We start from the raw sequence: 20,220 nt of genomic DNA, 5'->3' as shown, positions 1-20,220 counted from the left end.
TCCTCACATGTCAGCGATAAAAATATCTCTCTTACAAAATTTCGTCTGGCGAGAATGTCCGGCAGAAAAAGGACGTTAAACAGAGGCAGTCTGCCAACCCTGTAACGACACGTATGGTAACAACCTCTGACAGCACATTTTAAGCGTGTTACACGACGCAGTGGATAGAGTTGAGGTTGACATGCAGGAGATCGAGGTTTCCATCCTCTGTTGGGGTGCATTATTTTTTATTTCCTAATTTCATTCTGACATTTCATACTGTAATATACACCATTTCTTATATCACATGTATCCTAAATTTACAATATTTTGTAACGCTGAACACTATAAATACGTGGTTAGACAAATAAGAAATAGATAGTTGAAACAATTATTGGGACCATGGTGATAACACTTTCAAATAGTAACCGAGTTTGGACATTATTCGCAAAGCACGCTGCTAGTCCTACTGGTATTATAAGGTCCTAGCGAAATGTAATGCACCTGAACGAAGCAAGGATAATAGTTGGTACTAATCTATGTGATCATTAGAGGAGGGTACAAATAAACAGGTTTCGCTTCTAGTAGAGGAAGTGGTGCGAATAAATTCGAGCCCACGACGTGGAAAGGTCATCTTTCAACGCTGACCAATGTTCCATTTCTACGGTTGTCATATGTAAATGGAAATGTTTTCCAGAGGATCCGCTGCAATACCTATTGGGTTGGGTTGTTTGGGGGAGGAGACCAGACAGCGAGGTCATCGGTCTCAGCGAATTAGGGAAGGACGGGGAATGAAGTCGGCCGTGCCCATTCAAAGAAACTATCCCGGCATTTGCCTAGAGCGATTTAGGGAAATCACGGAAAACCTAAATCAGGATGGCTCGACGCGGGATTGAACCGTCGTCCTCCCGAGTGCGAGTCCAGTGTGCTAGCCACTGCGCCACCTCGCTCGGTGGAATACCTGTTGACGATTAAGATGCCAGATACCGTACCTCTTGGACTACATTTACCAAATAAAAAACATATTCTTGAACCCAGGATTGTACACTCGACCTCCTGCACACTAACCCAAAACTCTATCCACTGCAGAAACTGTATAGCACAAGCTTACTTGTTGACAGAGATAGTTACTATATATGTGGTTACAGTGTTGCCAGATTGCCACTCTTTAACGTCCTTTTTCTGCTGAATGTACTCACCGGACGAAATTTTGTGACAGACATTTTTTATCGCCGGCATTTGAGGAGTAGCGCTGCGAAGCCCAAGTGCACGAATTTCGCTTCACCCTGTAGAGGCACATAATGCAAATAGACTTGCATTATCCGGCCGGGGTGGCCGAGCGGTTCTAGGAGCTACAGTCTGGAACCACGCAACCGCTACGGTCGCAAGTTTGAAGCCTGCCTCCGGCATGGATGTGTGTGATGTTCTTAGGTTAGTTAGGTTTAAGTAGTTCGAAGTTCTAGGAGACTGATGTCCTCAGATGTCAAATCCCATAGTGCTCGGAGCCATTTGAATATTTTCAAAAATGTCGTGAAAAGGAAAGGTAAGAGAAAATTTGGGATTGCAAATAAAGTTCCAGGAAGTGATTGTAAGGCGTACACGAGAAATTCGTACATAAAATTATAGGGTGGTGAACGAATAACTGATAAACCTTAACACTGAATAAAAATTGCACCTCTTGTTATATTTCATTCAGATTTCGGTGCAACGTGTTCCGTTTCACGGAAACGTCGTTAAAGGTCGTGTTGCTGCACTATCACTAGGCCCTTGTTTCGAAAATAGCTTTTCTTCATGGCTGATCGTGGAGTGTTTAGCTCTCCTTTATGCTCAACTAAAAGTTTTCACAGCAACGCAAAGAAGATTTAGGTCTATATTTCACATGCGCAGGGAACACGAGGACCACAGTTCTCCGATTAACGAGATCATTTGAAGAAGGTAGTTTGTTGGAAGCGAAACGAGCTCGAGCACCGACTGTTTGTTCTCCGGGAAACATCGCACCGCTACGGGTCGTCTTCAATGAAGTCCAGACAATTTATTCCAGGGAGCAGCAAGGGAAATGGGGATATTTCGTTGTTCTGTACAAAGAATTTTACAGCGTGATCTTAAGGAATTTCTTTACAAAATGACTGTGTAACGATAGCTGACTGAATCGACTAAACAGGGAAGACTGGAGTATTTATCATAGGCAGAAGGAAAAGGTGAAATAATGTTGAACTCGTGGTTCTCAGACGAAACTTATTTCCACCTCAATGGGACAGTAAACAGAAAAAATGTTCGATTTTGGCTTAGAGAAAAGCAGCAAAATGTATGGGGAAAAAGTGACAGTGTGGGTAATTGTGCTTTCAGTCAAACTGTCAATGCTGACTGTTACAAGACAATGTTGGAAATTGGCTTTGTGCACATCTTGCCACCAATTCCAACGAACACCCAGTGGTTTACGCAAGATGGCACAACACCTTGTACGTTTACTGCTGTACCGGGTCTTCTGCAGGAAATATTCCGCAGTCGTGTGGTGTCCGCCAACGTTATCCGCAGCGACGTAGCCGACGATTCGTTTGGCCTCCTTCAAGTCCAGGTTTAAGCTCATATGATTTTTTATGTGGGGGTATTTGAAACATAGACTTTCGCTTTGAGACCACAGTATATTACGGAAATATGTGCCCTTATGGTGCAGTTATACAACAAGTTAAATAAAGACGTGTGCCGTGAAGTTGTAAGGAATATGTGTACTTGAATTCGCTACGTTTTCCGTTGCAGATAAGCGCAAAGTGAATACATGACAAAGTGAAATGCATTTCCATGGTCCATACCACGTGTATGTAAAATCTGAAAACTTTCATTTCGGAAATACAGTGTTGTGACAATATTAAATGTGTATACTGTTCGTGCGCCACCCTGTAGATACTGTTATTATTTTCTAGTTAATTACTTCATGTGCTTTGCAATATTTATTGTAAAAACAGGAGAAACAATAACTTTCTCGGCACCCTGCACTCGTTATAAAGGCCGCATTTTGATATTACGTGGTTGTGTAATGTTTCTATAGCAGAATGAACTAGGTTTACATACATAAAAGGCTCTCTCTCAGTTGACAGCAAACCACGCGTAACGCAGCATTTCACCAAATACTGTCGAAGATAGTGGGTAATGTACAATGAAATGTATTTTGTAGCACCCTCTCGGAACGTAATTTCTTTTTCTCTCTCGTTGAGGTAACAGCACTTTAGGAGGTTTTTGATCAAATTCTTTACCTGACGACAAATACAGACATCGCAGGATTGCATTAACCACCGACGTCTGATAGAAGGTTCAAAGGATGCTAACGGAATATAAAGTCCTATATGCTTTAATCACAATCCATTCTTCAAAAGTTACTTCCAGAGTACTTGCAAAATTTTATTTGCAATCCAAAATTTTCCTATGTCTTTCATTTTCGTGTCTTTTATGAAAATATGAACAAATAAAATACATGAGCCCTACTTCGGTTTATTTACGTTGTAAGGAAAAAAATTTAAAAAAATGGGGTCCTCACTAACGACTCGGAACCACGACCCTTGGATTTCGTACTAGCATTTTGTAAATCTTCCGCTGCGCAAACCGATACTTTTTGCTAACGTAAATGCCTGATAACGCACTCGACCCGCGCCAAAAATGCTGTTTCTTCTAAGAGCTTGGCCATCTGGAGCTCCCATTTGTCTCATCTCATTTCTGACCGAGTACAAGTACTGCATGTGTATAAATCAAAATGTAAGTTTTCGTTTGTTATATATACGATTTTCCGCCTCCAATATAGAGAATGGTGGTCCTTCACAAGGGTAAATGGTTTGCTAAACAAACACAGCTGGAACTTGTCGATGACCCAAAAAACTGCAAAGCACTCTTTTTCGGTTGTAAATTGGTTTGTCTCGAATTTGAGAACGCTAGAATCATAAGCACTTTTCAGTACCTTTCTGCATTTGTGCTACTGCTCCACATACATTGTCCTCACAGACGTTGGTGTGAAGTTCTGTCTCAATATTCTGGTCATACAATGCTAAAACTAGAGAAGTTAGCATCTCGTTGAGAAAAAGGAAGGGTTTTTCTTGCACCTCGTTCCAGGAAAATTTGGTCACTCTATGGTAGCTCTTGGAATGGTCGTGTCTTTTATCAATAGTCTGTAGTACGAGCTCATTACGAGAAAGCTTCTCACATGATGAGTGTACCGAGGAGGCGGAGAATCGATGACTTAGCTACACGCCCAAAATTTTTATTTTTTGGGCATCGAAGACTTACTTTACGGATTCTGGAGGAGGCCTGCAGCCAGAGCACCCTTCAACACTGTTGTCAAGGAGTTTAAATGTGTCTTCGAAAAAACCACTAGGTCATCCAGACACCAAAGACGTGTCGTCCATTTAATATTCTTCATTATTTGCTCGTGGTGTATTACATAGTCCAAACCGCACAATCACGAAAAGCAGCAGATGCCATGAAGGCAGTTTTTTTCTCTGACTGTTTCGTCAATTTCGATTTGCCGATAGCCTCTCTGCATGTCCGTAACCGAAAAATACTTTGTGCCTTTCACATTATCAAGTGCGTCATCAATTCCTGGCAATGGATAGATATCTTGATCTCTGAATCTGTTCAGTCGTTTGCAGTCGACGCAGTACCACCGTTCGCCATCACTCTTGTTCACAAGGACCAGAGGAGAGGACCAACCACTCTCCGAAGATTCAGAGATGTCATCTTGTCGACGTCTCGAATTACACATCGTTCAGCCGACAACAGCCAATACGAAAGCTGGCTAATTAGTGGATGTTGTTATGGTGATTTAGCGTGGGGCGCTGTCTTTTCTACACTCCGGATCAGAAAGCATTCAAATCTCGTCGCAGAAAGGCTAACGCTTGTTGACGTTGTTCCTAGAACCGATCATATCCTATTGAGAGTTCGATTGTAGCCCCCCTTCTGTGTTGTCTTTAATAGGAGGCGAGCACGAATCCTCTTCAGTGGCTAAGAGCTGCCCTTCCTCGAGATGCTCAGCAGTTCCTACCCACGTACCTTTAGGGATGAGTTGTGGCTGCTCGTGTGAGTTAGTGATTCATAATTATCCTTCACGTGCTGCAATGCTAATCACAGTCGACATTATGGAGATTTCTTTTGTGAATCTGAGTAGCGTTTTGCAACAGACAAAAGCTACTTAGTGTAACTGAGTACCGACTGACGCGTGAAACTCGTTGATGACTGTGGGATAAAAACGTCTTCAACAGCAAACAGTCGTCCGGAGCAGTCTTTAATTGTGTGTGCTTGTTGGAGTAGTTTCGCCAATCTGGAGCTCTGATCTTACACAGTCTACAACCGCTAGTGATGTCTGCAAGAAGTCCCAACCGAGATTAACATCATGTCTGAATTCTGATAAAAGGAAAAATTCGAAGGGCTGTGCTCTGTCATTGCTAGATATTCTTGCTACAAATGTTTCTGTTGACTGAACGTATTTCCCATTCGCAACCTTCAGCGCGCTCGCTTTCGTATTACAGATCGTAGCTTTCTCTAGTTGGCGACGATAAATGTAACAGACTAGTCGACTAGCACACGCACAGGATGGCCGTCGATGAGACTACCTGACGCCATAGATAGTATCGTCTATGTAGGATTTTCAAGTGAGGCGTCCTCACCTCGCCCTAAATGATCGTGTAGTCTACAGATAGTTAATAATCGTCGGAAGTTGACCAGCGTTGTATAACTGTTACGATGGATGACATCGTCGAACACTCGTATTTCTTCTATGCGGCGCTGTATTACGTGTACAGGACGTCAACAGTGGAAGCTGTAGGTGCATTAGCCTCCATCTTCCAATGTCTGTTCTGATGCAGGCGGAGGAGTGGTGGTGCCTGAGTTAGCCGGATACTTTGTTGTCGTTTGGGGGCTGCGATTTAAGTCCGCCTTGACTGAGTCCATTCTTCGTGGCGCTTTCAACTGGTGGCTGAGATACACATCTTCGATATTCTTTATTACCTCCTATCTCTTGTGTACTTAGTCCGACATTTCTGTCTGTCATAAATTGCTGTATCTTCCTCTTAATACCTGGCGTATGAGAGAGGCGAGGCAATAGTGGAGTTCTAGAGCTGGCCATAGAGATCCATCAGAATTTCTAAAATCATTTCGGGGATGCTGCAACAAAACAACTGCTGACGTCGGCGCGTAGAATGTATGAGTCTGTTGATACACCATCTGACTTTCGGAAAAACATCATACACACTATTTTGGAAATTGCAAGAGCTGACAAGTGCGGGAATTGTCGCGCAATCAGCTCAACATCTCATGCATATAGGTTGCTGACAAGAATAACGTACAAAAGAATGGAAAAAGCGAGGACATGTTAGATGACGATCAGTTTGGCTTTAGGAAAGATAAAAGTATCAGGGAGGTAGTACTGACGTTATGATTGATAAAGGACGTAAGCCTGAAGAAAAATCAAGATTTGTCGACTAGGAAAAGGTGTTCGACAATGTAAAGTGATGCAAGATATTCTAAATTAATATTTTTTTCATAAAGCGGGCCACGGCCATAATATACTTTTTTAGACCGTTGTTTATTTGCATTGTTACATTAACACTTACACTATCATTATTTCGGCTTCAAAGTGCCATTATCAAGTGTTTTAAGTGTTATACAGTGCCTAAGATGGCATACTCTCTTCTGATAGAGTATTTTAAATACGAGAATATGCCATCTTAGGCACTGTGTAACACTTAAAACATTTGATAGCGGCACTTTGAAGCCGAAATCATGATGGTGTGAGTGTTAATTTAACACTGCAAATAAACAACAGTCTAATGGTGGTACTGACTTTAAAGAAATGATCGAAATTCCAAGAAAAATATGGGTAAGGTATGGGGAAAGACGGGTAGTATACAATATGTACAAGAGGTGAGAGGAACAATGAGAGAGGAAGACCAAGAACGAAGCGCTCGGGTTAAAAAAGGTGTATGACAAATATGTTGTCTTTCGCCCCTGCTGTTCGACGAAGAACCAATTGTGAGCGTGTGGATGCTATTCTGTCGCTCTGCGCAACGGATTAATCTGAGATGTACCCTTTAACCTGTGGCTCCTGCAAGATGCAATTTCCACCCCCACACTACTACAGAAGTCAGACAGACGCTCCTATCGTTCTAAAGAGAAATGCCTCAAAAACTTTCAGCAATAAATATCTTCTGGAGTCGTCCGCTGTAAGGAAATGACACAAAAATTCACAAACTTTCTTACGTAACTAGTGGGATACTAGGGTACTGGAGTTGTGCTAGTTAGTGTAAGAAGCAGGTCAGAGTGGCCAAGCGGTTCTAGGCGCTTCAGTCTGGGACCGCGCGACCGCTGCGGTCGCAGGTTCGAATCCTGCCTCGGGCATGGATGTGTGAGGTGTCCTTAGGTTAGTTAAGTTTAAGTAGATCTAAGTTCTAGGAGAGTGATCACCTCAGATGTTAAGTCCCATAGTGCTCAGAGCCATTTGAACCATTTTTTTTTAGTGTAAGAAAAACATGAAACTAACGAAAATTATTATTTATTTTGGCAAAATTCTGAGAAAATCACAATGGCACTTTTAGTGATGAACTGAATAACTTATTTCCAGGTTCTTTTCGGAATGTGAAGCTACCTCTTAAGGATAAGATTCGCTAATGAAATTTCTATACAAAGTTTAAGGTTGTTATTGACTTGGCAGAATGGCTGAGAGCCGCGCCTACTCAACTTGAATAATTGTCCGGTCCGTTAGAATGTTGCAAGGTACAGTCGAGGCTGTCGCGTGTGACATGCAATTAAGTGTACTGTTGTGGAGGAAATATGGGGCTCACAAGAGCTGTAGCGCACAATACCGTAAGCTGCGATGACTGCTGTCTGCGCCACTCGCTGCTGGCAAATAAGATAACTCTCGTTCTGTCTGGATTGACCTTCGCCAATCAAACTCTCCCTACGCCCTGATGAAGTCAAGGACTCCTATTCGCCGCTAGTCTAACTATTGGCATGGTACACCGGTCAGATAACCAGCCCACCGCGATGCCACTCAAAAATTCGCTCGCAGGCGTTTAACTCTGTCCGTTCACACCGCACAATAAGTGTGGCGGCCAACAAAGTGAACAATGCTTAATCGCAAGAACACAATATAGAGTCGCACTCCGATTCACTCTCGACAGAGCTGCTCTCCCAGTGAAGTACTGAGGAGAGACTTGTTCCTCACTCTATGAGTACACGTACGAACGCGCACGCTCTCGTTACATGTTCTCACTTCAAGAGCGACAACGGAAAGGCCCCTCTCCACGCCAGACGTGAAGGGGTCTATCGTTTGGTCTCTTCCATTGCTCCTTCAGCTCAAAGCGTCAAGAATATCGTCTGCCAATCAGCATTGCTCTTCTAGAACGGGAGAATGACGTTTCGTTTAAGGCGACCAATCCGCAAATCTGTAGTATCGGCTTTTGGCGTTTGCTGTCTCCCTGTGAAAACCTCTGAAACTGCATGCTATGTTATAAAGAATGCGTAGGCTGGGCGCTCCCACACAATGTAGCGGAATTTGCTTTTAAGCCAAACACAGGGTCGTCCTTTCACTCGGGCAAACGCTGTCTGCTCTACTGACGGTCACCGGCCGACGTAGATAGGTTGGGACTGGCCTCCTGGCGTGCGGTTGCTCTCCTGAACTAAAAACTCCTGGGACCGTCGTTTCTGGAACGTATGTGTGTACGCCAGCCTCGAGTATTTCAACCACGGTGCGATTACTTGTTATTTGTATATCGTTTACATGAATTCATACAACATTGACTTTATCTTTTCGGGTTTCGGTTCGAATGAAGCGTCTTGATGTGTGGAATATGATTGTGATGGCGTAATATGTAAGCAGTGAAGGTCAGGAGACCACGACATCTTACACAATGATGGAAATAAGCGAAAGGTTCAATAGTGGGATTAAAACTAAAAATTAAAGGATATCAGTGATAAGATTTGCCGATAACATTGCTAGCCCCAGTAAAAGTGACAAAGAATTATAAGATCTACTACATGGAATGAACAGTATAATGAGTACAGAATATGGACTGAGAGTAAATCAAAGAAAGTGGAAAGTAATGTAAAGTAGCACGAAGGAGAACAGTGAAAAAATTAACCTTGGAATTGGCAATCAAGAAGTACATGAAGTTATGAACTTCCACTACCTAGGTAGCAGAATAACGTATTATGAACGGAGCACAGATGACATAAACAACAAACTAGCAATGCAAACGCCGGAAGGGCATGCCTACCTATAGCAAAAAGGGCATTCCTGGCCAAGATAAATCTACTTGTGTCAAACATAGCACTCAGTTTGAGGAAGAAATTTCTAAGAATGTACGTTTGGAGCACATCACTGTATGTTAGTGAAACGTCGACTGTGGGAAAACCGAAAAAGAAGAAGCATGTTATGCTACGGAACAATGTTAAAAATTAGATGGGCTGATAAGATAGAGGAGGTGATTCTCTGGAGAATAGGCGAGGAAAAGAGTTAGTGGGACCACGAACAGTAAGAAGGACAGGATGTTAGGACAACTGTTAAGAAATCAGGAACGAAGATCCGTGGTACTAGACTGAGCTATAGAGTGTGAAAATTGTAGAAGAAGACAGCAAATAATTGAGGATGCAGGTTGCAAGTGCTACTCTGAGACGAAGAGTTTGGTACAGGTGGGGAATTCGTGGTGGGGTGCATCGAACAATTGCTACACTGTGTGGTCCAAGTAAATGTACAGATTTGCCGAACACATCATGATATCTCGCCCACCGATCTTGATGAGTCAGTCGGATCTTTTTGTCCTGCCGTCGTATTTCTGTCTTCTCTCTCCAGGAAACACTGATGGATACGTGATGTCCAGCTGACTTACTGTTGCCTTGGAAACCATTGATCTTCTGAATATACGCCGTAGGAACGATGTACTGGTTGTATTCCTATTCTTTACCATGTATACGCCGGATTTTACGTTGCCTTATTGGATATACGGTGACGTATAAGGGGCGAACAAAAAAAGTTTCCGTTCTAAGGCCGTGCAGTCCAGAATCGGTATGCCTCTCTGGCGCAAAATGTCCGTGGACGATGGGGCAATCATCCCATCGATGTACCAGGTTGAACAAGCCCGTTTGATTAAATACCGTGTCCTGCTGCAACAGCCTGCACCAAATTCTGGTCCAACAGTAATCATCGGCCCTTGGCGGCCTTTATTTAAGTTACCAAATGCTTGATAATCCAATGGGGAGTGGTCTGTAGAGAGATGAACTAGTGTTTCCCACTGAGTTGGCGCAATTTCTGGGTTACGATATTTAGGATATGGGGACTTGCGTTACATAAACTTGGAGCACCAGTCCACAACGTTGGTTATTTACAGACAAGCTGCTCCATATTAATTCTTCATTCGCCGATTAATGTCTACCGCTGTTTGTCCTTTTGTAGCCTAGAAAAGAGAACCTGCACGTTGCTCCTGTTTGGACGCATTTGGCAATAACGTCTCCACAATTCACGTTTTCGCATTTACCGAACGCACGTCGGAAGGACACGAATTTTACACTGATCCATTGAATAAATATCGTTGCTTATATACCTGCGTCTGTTTCACGCTACGTTGCATGTACACAGCAGCAACGCTCTCAAAAAATGGTTCAAATGGCTGTGGGCACTATGGGACTTAACTTTTAAGGTCATCAGTCCCCTAGAACTTAGAACTACTTAAACCTAACTAACCTAAGGACATCACACGCATCCATGCCCCAGGCAGGATTCGAACCTGTGACCGTAGCAGTCGTGCGATTCCAGACTGTAGCGCCTAGAACCGCTCGGCCACCCCGGCTGGCAGCAACGCTCTCAAACGTCACGTCGTAACCACAATGAAGTCCAAAGCCGAAAGCAGGGTCGTTGGTGAAGTAAAACACGTATTACTGAAGAACCGGTATAACAGACACTAAGGTCGATTCTGAACGGAGGGCGCTGCTATGATACAAACGTAAAACATTCTAGAAAATGTAAACATTACTAACGTAATAAGCTTCAGGAACCTTCAAGAAATTACAATGATTTTATGGTGATAGTGTTCGAAGTGACGACCTGCAGCATGCCAACTAGTGACGCAACCACTATTCCACAAGAGATCCAGCACAGATCTGGAGAAGGATATTCATGTTCCATTCGCAGATATGTGGTATAAAACGGGTATTCCTATATGTAACCTGTTATTCATGACTACCAGATTATTAGCGGGTAGGGACTTCTAAATCCTAAAAATGAATCCTGAAAACTTTTTGATCAGATTTGAGGCACAGTGAGGTCTAATATTTAGGACTGACTGCCATTTTGTGAGTGGGTGTTTAACACAGATTCGACTAGTAAAACTGGTGTGTTATCATTCGCGCTACCCACTTCTTTTTACACTCTATGTTACCTGTTAGTCTACACAGTCGAACAGTACTACAGTGCGGAGGAATCTCATTGGACAACGTATTTTTCTAAACGTCCTGTGTTTTACCTACTACTTTCCGTCCAGTAAATGTATTATTAAGACTTACTTCCAGGTGGTTTCTTTATAATTTGGGAAGTGTAGGACTAGATGTGCTATGTAAAAGGAGCCAAAACTACGTGAAATATTGACAAATCCTGACCCGACATTCGTACAGCACCGAAACAGCTAGGGCGCAGTATGAAAACGTTGTCGCAGAGGTAGTCACAGATGTTTCCTAACAAAGCTTTGTGTATTCTGCCAACCGAGAAATCGTCACTGAGTGGTAACTCTGGCTAAGTACTTATTACAAATCACCAGTGTGTTATTTTGCCAAATGCTTAAAACGAGAAAAAACTTCTGGTTGCTTTTTAATAAAAAGATGTAAAGATATCATCTTGTAAGAGTTACGTAATCGTTATTTTCTGCATCCATGCTCCTTCTCGTTGGGAACACTAATATTCTACTAAATTTCTGTGTTAACCGTTTGTGTTTTCGGATATCAGAAGATGACGTCAATGAAATGAGTATGTAACACAATTCTTGGAACATATTCATTAAGTCTTTCCTATTTCTTGTCGGTAACCATGTCAATGAGTAAGACCATTTTACAGCGACCAAAGGTGCTCAAGTTGATGCCGTACTCCTTGACTCCCTCCAGGAAGGCGTTTGACACCGTCCGGCACTGCTGCATTTTTTAAAAAAAAAAAAACGAACTTACCGAGTATCGGACCAATTTAGTGACTTGATTTAAGAATTTCTTGTAGATAATACATAACATGTCGGTCTTAACAGAACAAAATCGACGGATGTAGAGGTAATTTCCGGAGTACCCCAAGGAAGCTTTACAGAACCGTTAGTGTTGAAAGTGATGCAGTAGAAACAGTCGGAAGTCCTCTAAGACTGTTTACGGATGATGCGATTGTTTACAGGGAAGTAGGAACGCCAGAAGACAGTACCTATCTGCAAAATTTCCTGCACAGAATTGATGAATGAAGCAGACTCCGGCAGTTGGCCCTTGATGTAAGTAAATGTAATATACTGCGCATACATAAAACAGCAATCCGCTACCGTACACCTAAACTAGTAGTGAAAAACTAGGAGAAACAGAATCTATCGTAAAAAATCTAGGACTAACTATCCCCAGAGCCCTTGTGTGGAAAGACCACATACGACAAACAGTAGGAAAAACAGATGCCAGATTGAGATTCATAGGAAGAATATTAAGGAACTGTGACTCATCCATGTAGGAAGTGGCTTATAAGGAGCTTGTTGGAAATATTCTTGACCCTTGCTCATCAATCTGGGACCCTTACCAGGTTGGAATGTTAGAAGAGCTAGAGAAGATCCAACTAAGAGCGGAGCATTTAATCATAGGTTTGTTTAGAGGGCGCGAGAGCGTTACAGAGATGCCTGAACAAACTCCAGTGGCAGAGGCTAGAAAAGAATCATTGTGCATCACAAAGAGGTTTACTATTGAAATTTCGAGTGAGTACTTTCCGGGAAAAGTCGGACAACATATTACTTTCTCCCACATTCATCTCACGAAATGGCCACAATGAGAAAATTCGAGAAAGTGGAGTTAATACAGAGCATTACCGACAGTCAATCTTCCCGCACGCCTTTCACGAGAGGACTCTAAGTCACACACTTTTAAACAGCTTGCGGAGCAAGATGAAGACGTAGATGTATTCAGAGACTGTGATTCAAGTAATTACAATCGGAATTTAACATGTCGTAGATAATTATTTGATTTTATAGGAGATTTTTGAGTCAAGCTTGTAAATAAATGTTAAAATTACGCGTTGCAACATCAATTATCGTTTTAATTTCTACTCCTTTTTAAACCCTTCAAGTAACTGGCGAAAGGATTGAGGGATACCTTGTGTCCTCTTCCAATAAACATCAAATATAAAATAGTACATTCACTCCCATTCGGCCTTCCAACATAAATTACTTACGGTGCCATAGAAAACTTAGGACAATTTAACTAAACTAGTTTATAGGCAACAGTTCACAATTCTGTGAGATGTAATCAAAGAAAAATCTGCATGCAGGTCTAAAAACAAGTATTTACTTCTCGTAGCTTAAATACCTGTTTATGCCATCATTCAACCGTCCAAATTCGTGCTCAGCAAGTTACCGTTTGGTTAGCAGCATAATGTACACAGCCAACATGAAATACGTGTGCGAAATACTTTCTCATTAAAGAACTGAATTTTCGGGAACCACTCCTTGTACTCCTCCGTAGAAGTTTCAATTTGCTCCCATTCTGCCTTCCTGGAAACACTAATGTTATATTTTTTGACTCTTCTCGTAAGAGATGTTCGTGGAATTTTCTCATAATGCCTACACGTTTTCTATTAACCTCCACAGTGGAGCTCTCGCGCTGACTAAATAAACCCTGTGGTCGAACCTTCTCTCTTGTTAATCCCGCTTGATTAAAGAAAGCAGAGAGGTGAAGAACCCTGAGATACGAGCGGACCGGTATTTTGTAGCCTTTCTCGTTGGAAAATTTGTTACCCTTTCTACGAACCCTTTTTCAGGAAATTAATGTTAGGTCTTAGTTTCTCACACAACAATATTTATGAGATTCCTCCATGTGAAATTAATTCGCCTGTGGTTTACTGGGGCAATATCAAATCTTTTCTGTGGTTTTCACTCATTGTATAGCTTTTGCTTGTAGAGTAGAGGAAACATTAGTCTGTATATTTATTTCATGAATAATTATTTGCGTTTTATTGCAACTACACTTTCTTGTGCAGCTTTCGATTTGTACACTGGAGTTTGTTTGTTAGGTGGTATGAACAGCAATAAACATTAACCACGCCAACGTTCAGCTCGCTTCTAGTAGATTGTAAGTTTGCAGCAAACGAATAGGTACTGATACAAAGATACCGTCTCAAGAAACTCTTTGGGCACTATAAACATGTGTATCTTCGTTAGGCTGATCAGATAATGTAACGATTACTTTCAGTGGAGCAGAAACGTAGCTGTAACTGTGGTGTGAAGGCGCACTTCCCGAGTGATTGACTGCAAGAGAGGTTAAAACCTATTGCAGATGAGCTGCGCTGCAAGATGCGCGTAATGAATTTTCTTTTACTTTTATACTTCTTTCGCGAAAGGTTTTTCATCATTCGTATTACTTGCATTACTCGCTAACACCGAGGAACGAACTCCAGACTATTACAGTCACAGAATTTAGATTGTTTAGTTTTCGTGACCCTTTAGTATATAACCACCTTACGATATTTCTACACGTATTCTGCCCAACTGCACTTTCTTGTTTCCCCTATAAGCTCTTTATATTCTCCTGTACCAATTCTCAACGTGTTTATCAATGTCTTTTTATGGCTATAATCATTTTAAGAGTCCACGAGCCGCATTTCGCTAACAGTTAGCCAAGCATAATGTGCCTATAATATGTGTACTGTAGCACCACCATCGTTTTCTGACGGTACTAAGTAAAGTAACGACTATTGCAAGAGGCCAGGGGAGCAGGTCAGGTCAGAGCCGACCAAATACAGTTACATCAGGTACACCAAGAACTGCCGTTACCACCCTGTGTCATGCCCCAAACGTGAGTGTTGCTTGTGATTGGGCGATACAGTTCGGGAAGAAGTGAAATGGTCCATTGCCATAAGTAATTGGGAATTCCCGTACTACAAAAGGTTAGGATTGCAATAAGTATTCAAACGTCAAACAGTGAGTGTTTTACTACATTTGCTTTTATTCTGAAAGCAATTTCATCTGTTGATATACTTGATCTAAATGAATTATTGTATGCACGAATAAGCCAAGGCTATACACAAAGACAATGACTAACTAGCACCATTCCGTCCACTTAAAAATGTAACTGTTAACACTAACTGAGCCGTTACCTACGACGTGACAAGCAGAAGTCCACAGATAAACGACTAAAGAAACATCAGCTGCACTGCTACTACTGCAAATAATTCTAGATGGCCCTGCCTCGCTACTCTCTTTGGTTTCCTCCGATAATACAAGTACCAATTCCCTAATCTGGCTGCAAAGGCCCTCTAGGATCGTCCTGCTTCAGAGTTTTATTGTTTTACCCTTCGCCCCTACCAGACCATCACATGGCGTGTTGTTGGGGGCCCTCTGGGTAGCCCAGAGCCGGAATGCGGTCCCTAAAGTGTTCCTCCAGGACATTACTCTCCTGCTTAGATGGGGTCGAGCTCCGCCTTGCATAACCTCTTGTCGAAATCAGAGTTATTTTGGATAATGGGAATAAAATCATCTTCCAAACCCTTCACGTGTCTTTGGTAGTCACCGCGCCATCATGGAATATCGCACTGATTATACCATGACTGGACATTGCGCATCACACGGTCACCCACTGAGGGTGAAGAGATATCTCGAACTCTAAATGCGGATTCTCAGTCCCCCAAATTCGCCAATTATGCTTGTTGACGAACACATCCAAATGATGGTGGGCTTCGTCGCTAAACCAAACCACACAGCGCATATTAATTCAGCCATGCCCAGCAGCACATATAGCCCCTGGAATACATTTCTGTACTACGTGCACAAAACACTTATCGTGCAGGATGGCCTAGATACCATGGGTTACCATCTCTTTTCAACCCTATCCACATCCCTATGGGGGCTAGGTGGTTCTTACCCACATAGTTTTTCCTTCCAGACAATATGTATTATGTATGTCAAATTTGATTGAAATTGATGAAGCACACACGTACACACGCACCCACACACCCTCAAACCCACCCACCCACCCACACACACACACACACACACACACACACACACACACACACCACCCATACACGAACACACATCCTTGTTTGTAATTGTGTACGATTACTGTACTAGGTGTCAAGGTCATTTGATAAACTGTGGGCTAGTTCTTGGTTTGTGGTTTCTCATGTGGGCAATCAGATTTATTACATTGCTCGCATTATGCGACAAAATAATTTGTAGTGCGTGTGCCTACACTAGCCCCAGTCACTTCCCATTCTCACCATCATCCTACACCACAAAATGATATTTTATATTTTATTTTGGTCGGTCCTTGCATTAGTGTCATGTGAATTTAGTGTATACAAAACACACAATGTACATCCTACATGGTAAAACTTTCTAAAGGTACATCTGAAAAGAAAGCAACTGATGATTCTATATACTCATTTTGAAATGTATTGCTTTCTAAATTCATCATCATGCGTGTGGTATAAAAAAGTAACATCAATATGTATGTGAACGCCTATTAACGCCTGAATAAGTCATTCTAAAACTAACACGACACATCAGGGCTTTAACTGCAGCACACGAAATAGACGGAACAGGAAGCCTTGTTAACTCTGAAGAAGGACCTCAGGTCGAGCTTTCATAGCCAAACTGAGCTAGGCTTGCTATCACCATTGCAGGATAATCCTACTGATACAATGAGAGATGGCACCGTAATGTATAAATCGCCGCTGATGTTAACATTCTTACCAGCTGCTGCAATCGTTCACTTTACTTTCAGAAGAAAATATAGACAACTCAAAAATTTATCTTCTTTTACTTTGCTATTTTCCGTAATCATTGCCCAGAGCGAATGGATCAACGATGAGCTTGAACGGGTGCCATGGGACGTCCTCCTCAAACAAATACAACGACAATAATGAACAAAATGAGATAAAAAAGTGGTAAAGTGCCAGACTACCAATCCAAATTTTCCGGGGGTCGATCCTCCATTAGTTCTAGGACTTGTGTCTGTCATTTATCACATATTTCACCTCTGATAAACTTTGTTGAAGTGAAAAATGCCGAGTTACATCGTGGTTCGGAGTAAGTCGCTATAAGAGACTGGTTAAGTCAGTTCTAAGGTCGGAGGAAGGCAACAGCATACCACCTCCAAACAGTGTCATGTCTAGTAAAGCACTTTGATGTTCAAAAAATCTTTGGATTGATGACTGCTTTACTTGCAGGTAAACACTTGTACGTCTTAAGGTCCAGGATAAGTGCATTTGAACGATCTCGCAGCATAGCAGCGAGCATAATTTCATGTCTTGGACCATTTTGCTGAATGATGTGTTAGACACACTCGCATGCGCGCCTACTTATTTACGTTTGTGTATGCCTCTAACTTATTTCTATATCCTTGTTTGATGCCAAAATACGTTGTATCTAACTACTTTTCTATATACTCCATAGCTGTAGTGTGCATTTCATTAACAGAACATTTTTGACGAGTATGCCTAGTTAATGTAACGAAGTTAATCGGAATTGAAGTGATGGATGCTTACAGAATCTAACTAGGCGGTCAGTCCACGACAAGAGTGCGTCGTACTGAATAAAATTAATTAAATTATCCAGAGTATAGTTCTCATCAGTTCAATACCTGACTGCACCAGTAGTGCTTATAATATGTGGAAAATCGATACGACAGCCATGAGCAATAAAAATAAAATGTGAAAAAGCTAACATTCGAGGAAGGATCGGAAAGTAAAGGACAATTTTTTTTTTCTACCCTGGTGTTGCAGCTGGAACATTGAAATTTCACGATGATATAGTTGAAGTTTGCTCTACGGATCGTACTTTGTTTTCATGTGCAACTACGAAACGAACATGGTGAGCATATTACTGTTGTCAACTTGTGATGAGTAGCGAAGTGTAAGTCGATATCTGTGCGTCAGAGGGCATAAGTTGGTTGAAATTCACAGGGACATGCGTTTCGTGTGCGGGAACGACTGTATAGGCTGCGGCATTGTCTCCAGGTGCTGTGCATTCTTCCAAGTGAGCAGTGTGTACCTTAATGATTCGCCATTCTCTGGGCGGCCGTTAACAGCATGTCGGAGCCAGCAATTTTGAACGACCGGCGTGTGCAACTGTGAACCTTATCGCAGCAATTCAACATTTCCTGTTTTGCGGTGTACGATATTGTTTGAGACACGTTAAAATTTCGTAAAGTTAGTGCTCGCTGGGTGCCTAAGAACCTGACAGGCAACAAGGGCCAGCGAATGATGACAAGTCTGGGTACGCTTGAATAAATTAACGCGTTACGTCGCATAAGGGCATAACTTTTTCTAAGGAATCGTCACTGGTGATAAGCTGTGGGTATAGCACAATATGCCGCAAACAGAGCAGACATCTATAGAGTGGAAACTTGCCGATTTTCCAGTACGAAAAAAATTCAGAGTGACTCAGTCTGCCAGAAGTGTGCTTGTGACTATCTAGAAAAGTAGGTAAAAGATGTAAGTTCAGTTGTGCTTTTTTTTGTTTTGTTACCTATTAAACTCTTTGGCAATAAACTTAGTAGACATGACATTCCGATTCTCCCTCGTATAATCTATAATTTGGCACGATTAATTTTTATACCTGTTTATGCATTACAGTTATCGTAGAATAGAGAACGTTTGAAGGGTCTGTCGATTAATACACTGTCAGCCATATTCGGTGTCAGTGAAACCAAATTTTTCGGCAAGAACACTTTTAACGTGGCTTCCATCAGCAAAAATGGACTTTGTGCCAATTCTCTGCTGTCAGGAAACTTAATGTCGCAGAGTATACTTAAATCGGGAAGCAATTTCGACACGGCAGCCGGGCTTACCTTGTAGCCGCGCAGGTTGTCGACGACGCAGGCTAGCAGAGCGTCCCTGCCGACCGTCACCGTCACATTGGGAATGGGCTCCGCGAACCTCGGCAGCTGGGCCTCTGAAACACACCAACCAATCGTCTCCTCAGTGGCGTGCACAACCATTTCCAGCCCAGACACTGGGGCTGTTTCAAACAAGCATTATCCCTTTTTTGAAATTTTCAGTCACTCAAAATAACACAATGTAGTTTTAATTAATTTTAAAAAAATGATAGCTGCATTGTTGCGTCGCGTGGGCCCACAGGGAATATTCTGATGCAAGAAAAAAGAAAAAAAAAGCACACACATTAAATAACCAGGTGATTATAATTAAAATGTCGCTAATCACGGAGGTCCAGTGTGGGCTGTAAATGTCGCATGGCAGCGAAACTTGGCACATATGCTACTGCGTGAATGTGGAGCCGATTTACACTGGAAAAAATTAGTCCCAATTTTGGTCATCAGGTGCAGATCTGCCGCTGTAGAGCATCTCTTCGACGTCTCAGGTTCTCATATTGAACAAATTGTTTATGCGGTTAGTAATAATAGAAATCAACATTATGCCTTTTTTAATTGTTTGTCCTTTTCCGACCACGTCCCATTCATAATCCACTACATACGTCTCTCTTACACTCACAACGCCAGATGTGAACCTGGTGACTAAATTTAGGATTAGTTTTTCCTAGCGTAAATCGGTTCTGCCATAGCCCAAGAGCGTATCTAGCCAGTTTCGATAATTGCAGTCTACTCTGGGTAACAGTGAGTAGGCGCTGTTTCGTTATAACAACCCGGTATTTTTTGACGGTATTGTATGCGTGTTATTTCTCCATCACACTGCATTCTGTGTCAAGTTTAGACACGTCAGAATCATTGCTTATCCAGTTTATTTTTACTGGCTTTCTCTTATTCCTACATCTAAAACCAACAACAAAGCTCTACCCTAATGAAACTTCATCTACATCAGAAAAGTGATAGTTAAAACTACTGGTGTATTCAGATACTGAATGAGGGATAGGTCAAGACCACATTCCGGTGTTGATACCTCCCGAGTCACTACGAAATATTCAGCTGTATCGGCTACATTCTCTGTAATAATTTTAGTTGGGAGCTTCACATGAAAACATCAGAAACAGTTTCTCATCAGCCACATTACACAAGGATCTCTTCATCTGATTA

At 42.0% G+C, this 20,220-nt stretch overlaps 1 protein-coding gene across 2 annotated transcripts in view; it reads right to left on the bottom strand.

Moving 5' to 3' along the window:
- The window catches only part of LOC126089044 (lachesin-like), a 1,131,845-nt gene that overhangs the window by 562,327 nt on the left and 549,298 nt on the right, over positions 1 to 20,220 (bottom strand). For both annotated transcript variants that reach the window (XM_049906881.1, XM_049906882.1), the window contains exon 4: positions 19,021 to 19,124. In XM_049906881.1, coding sequence (XP_049762838.1) covers positions 19,021 to 19,124 — 104 coding nt within the window. The remainder of the gene's footprint in view (positions 1 to 19,020; positions 19,125 to 20,220) is intronic.

This window comes from Schistocerca cancellata, chromosome 1, assembly GCF_023864275.1.
Source record: "Schistocerca cancellata isolate TAMUIC-IGC-003103 chromosome 1, iqSchCanc2.1, whole genome shotgun sequence".
In the NCBI taxonomy this organism is placed as follows: domain Eukaryota; kingdom Metazoa; phylum Arthropoda; class Insecta; order Orthoptera; family Acrididae; genus Schistocerca; species Schistocerca cancellata.
This window is presented reverse-complemented; position numbering and strand designations above follow the sequence as displayed.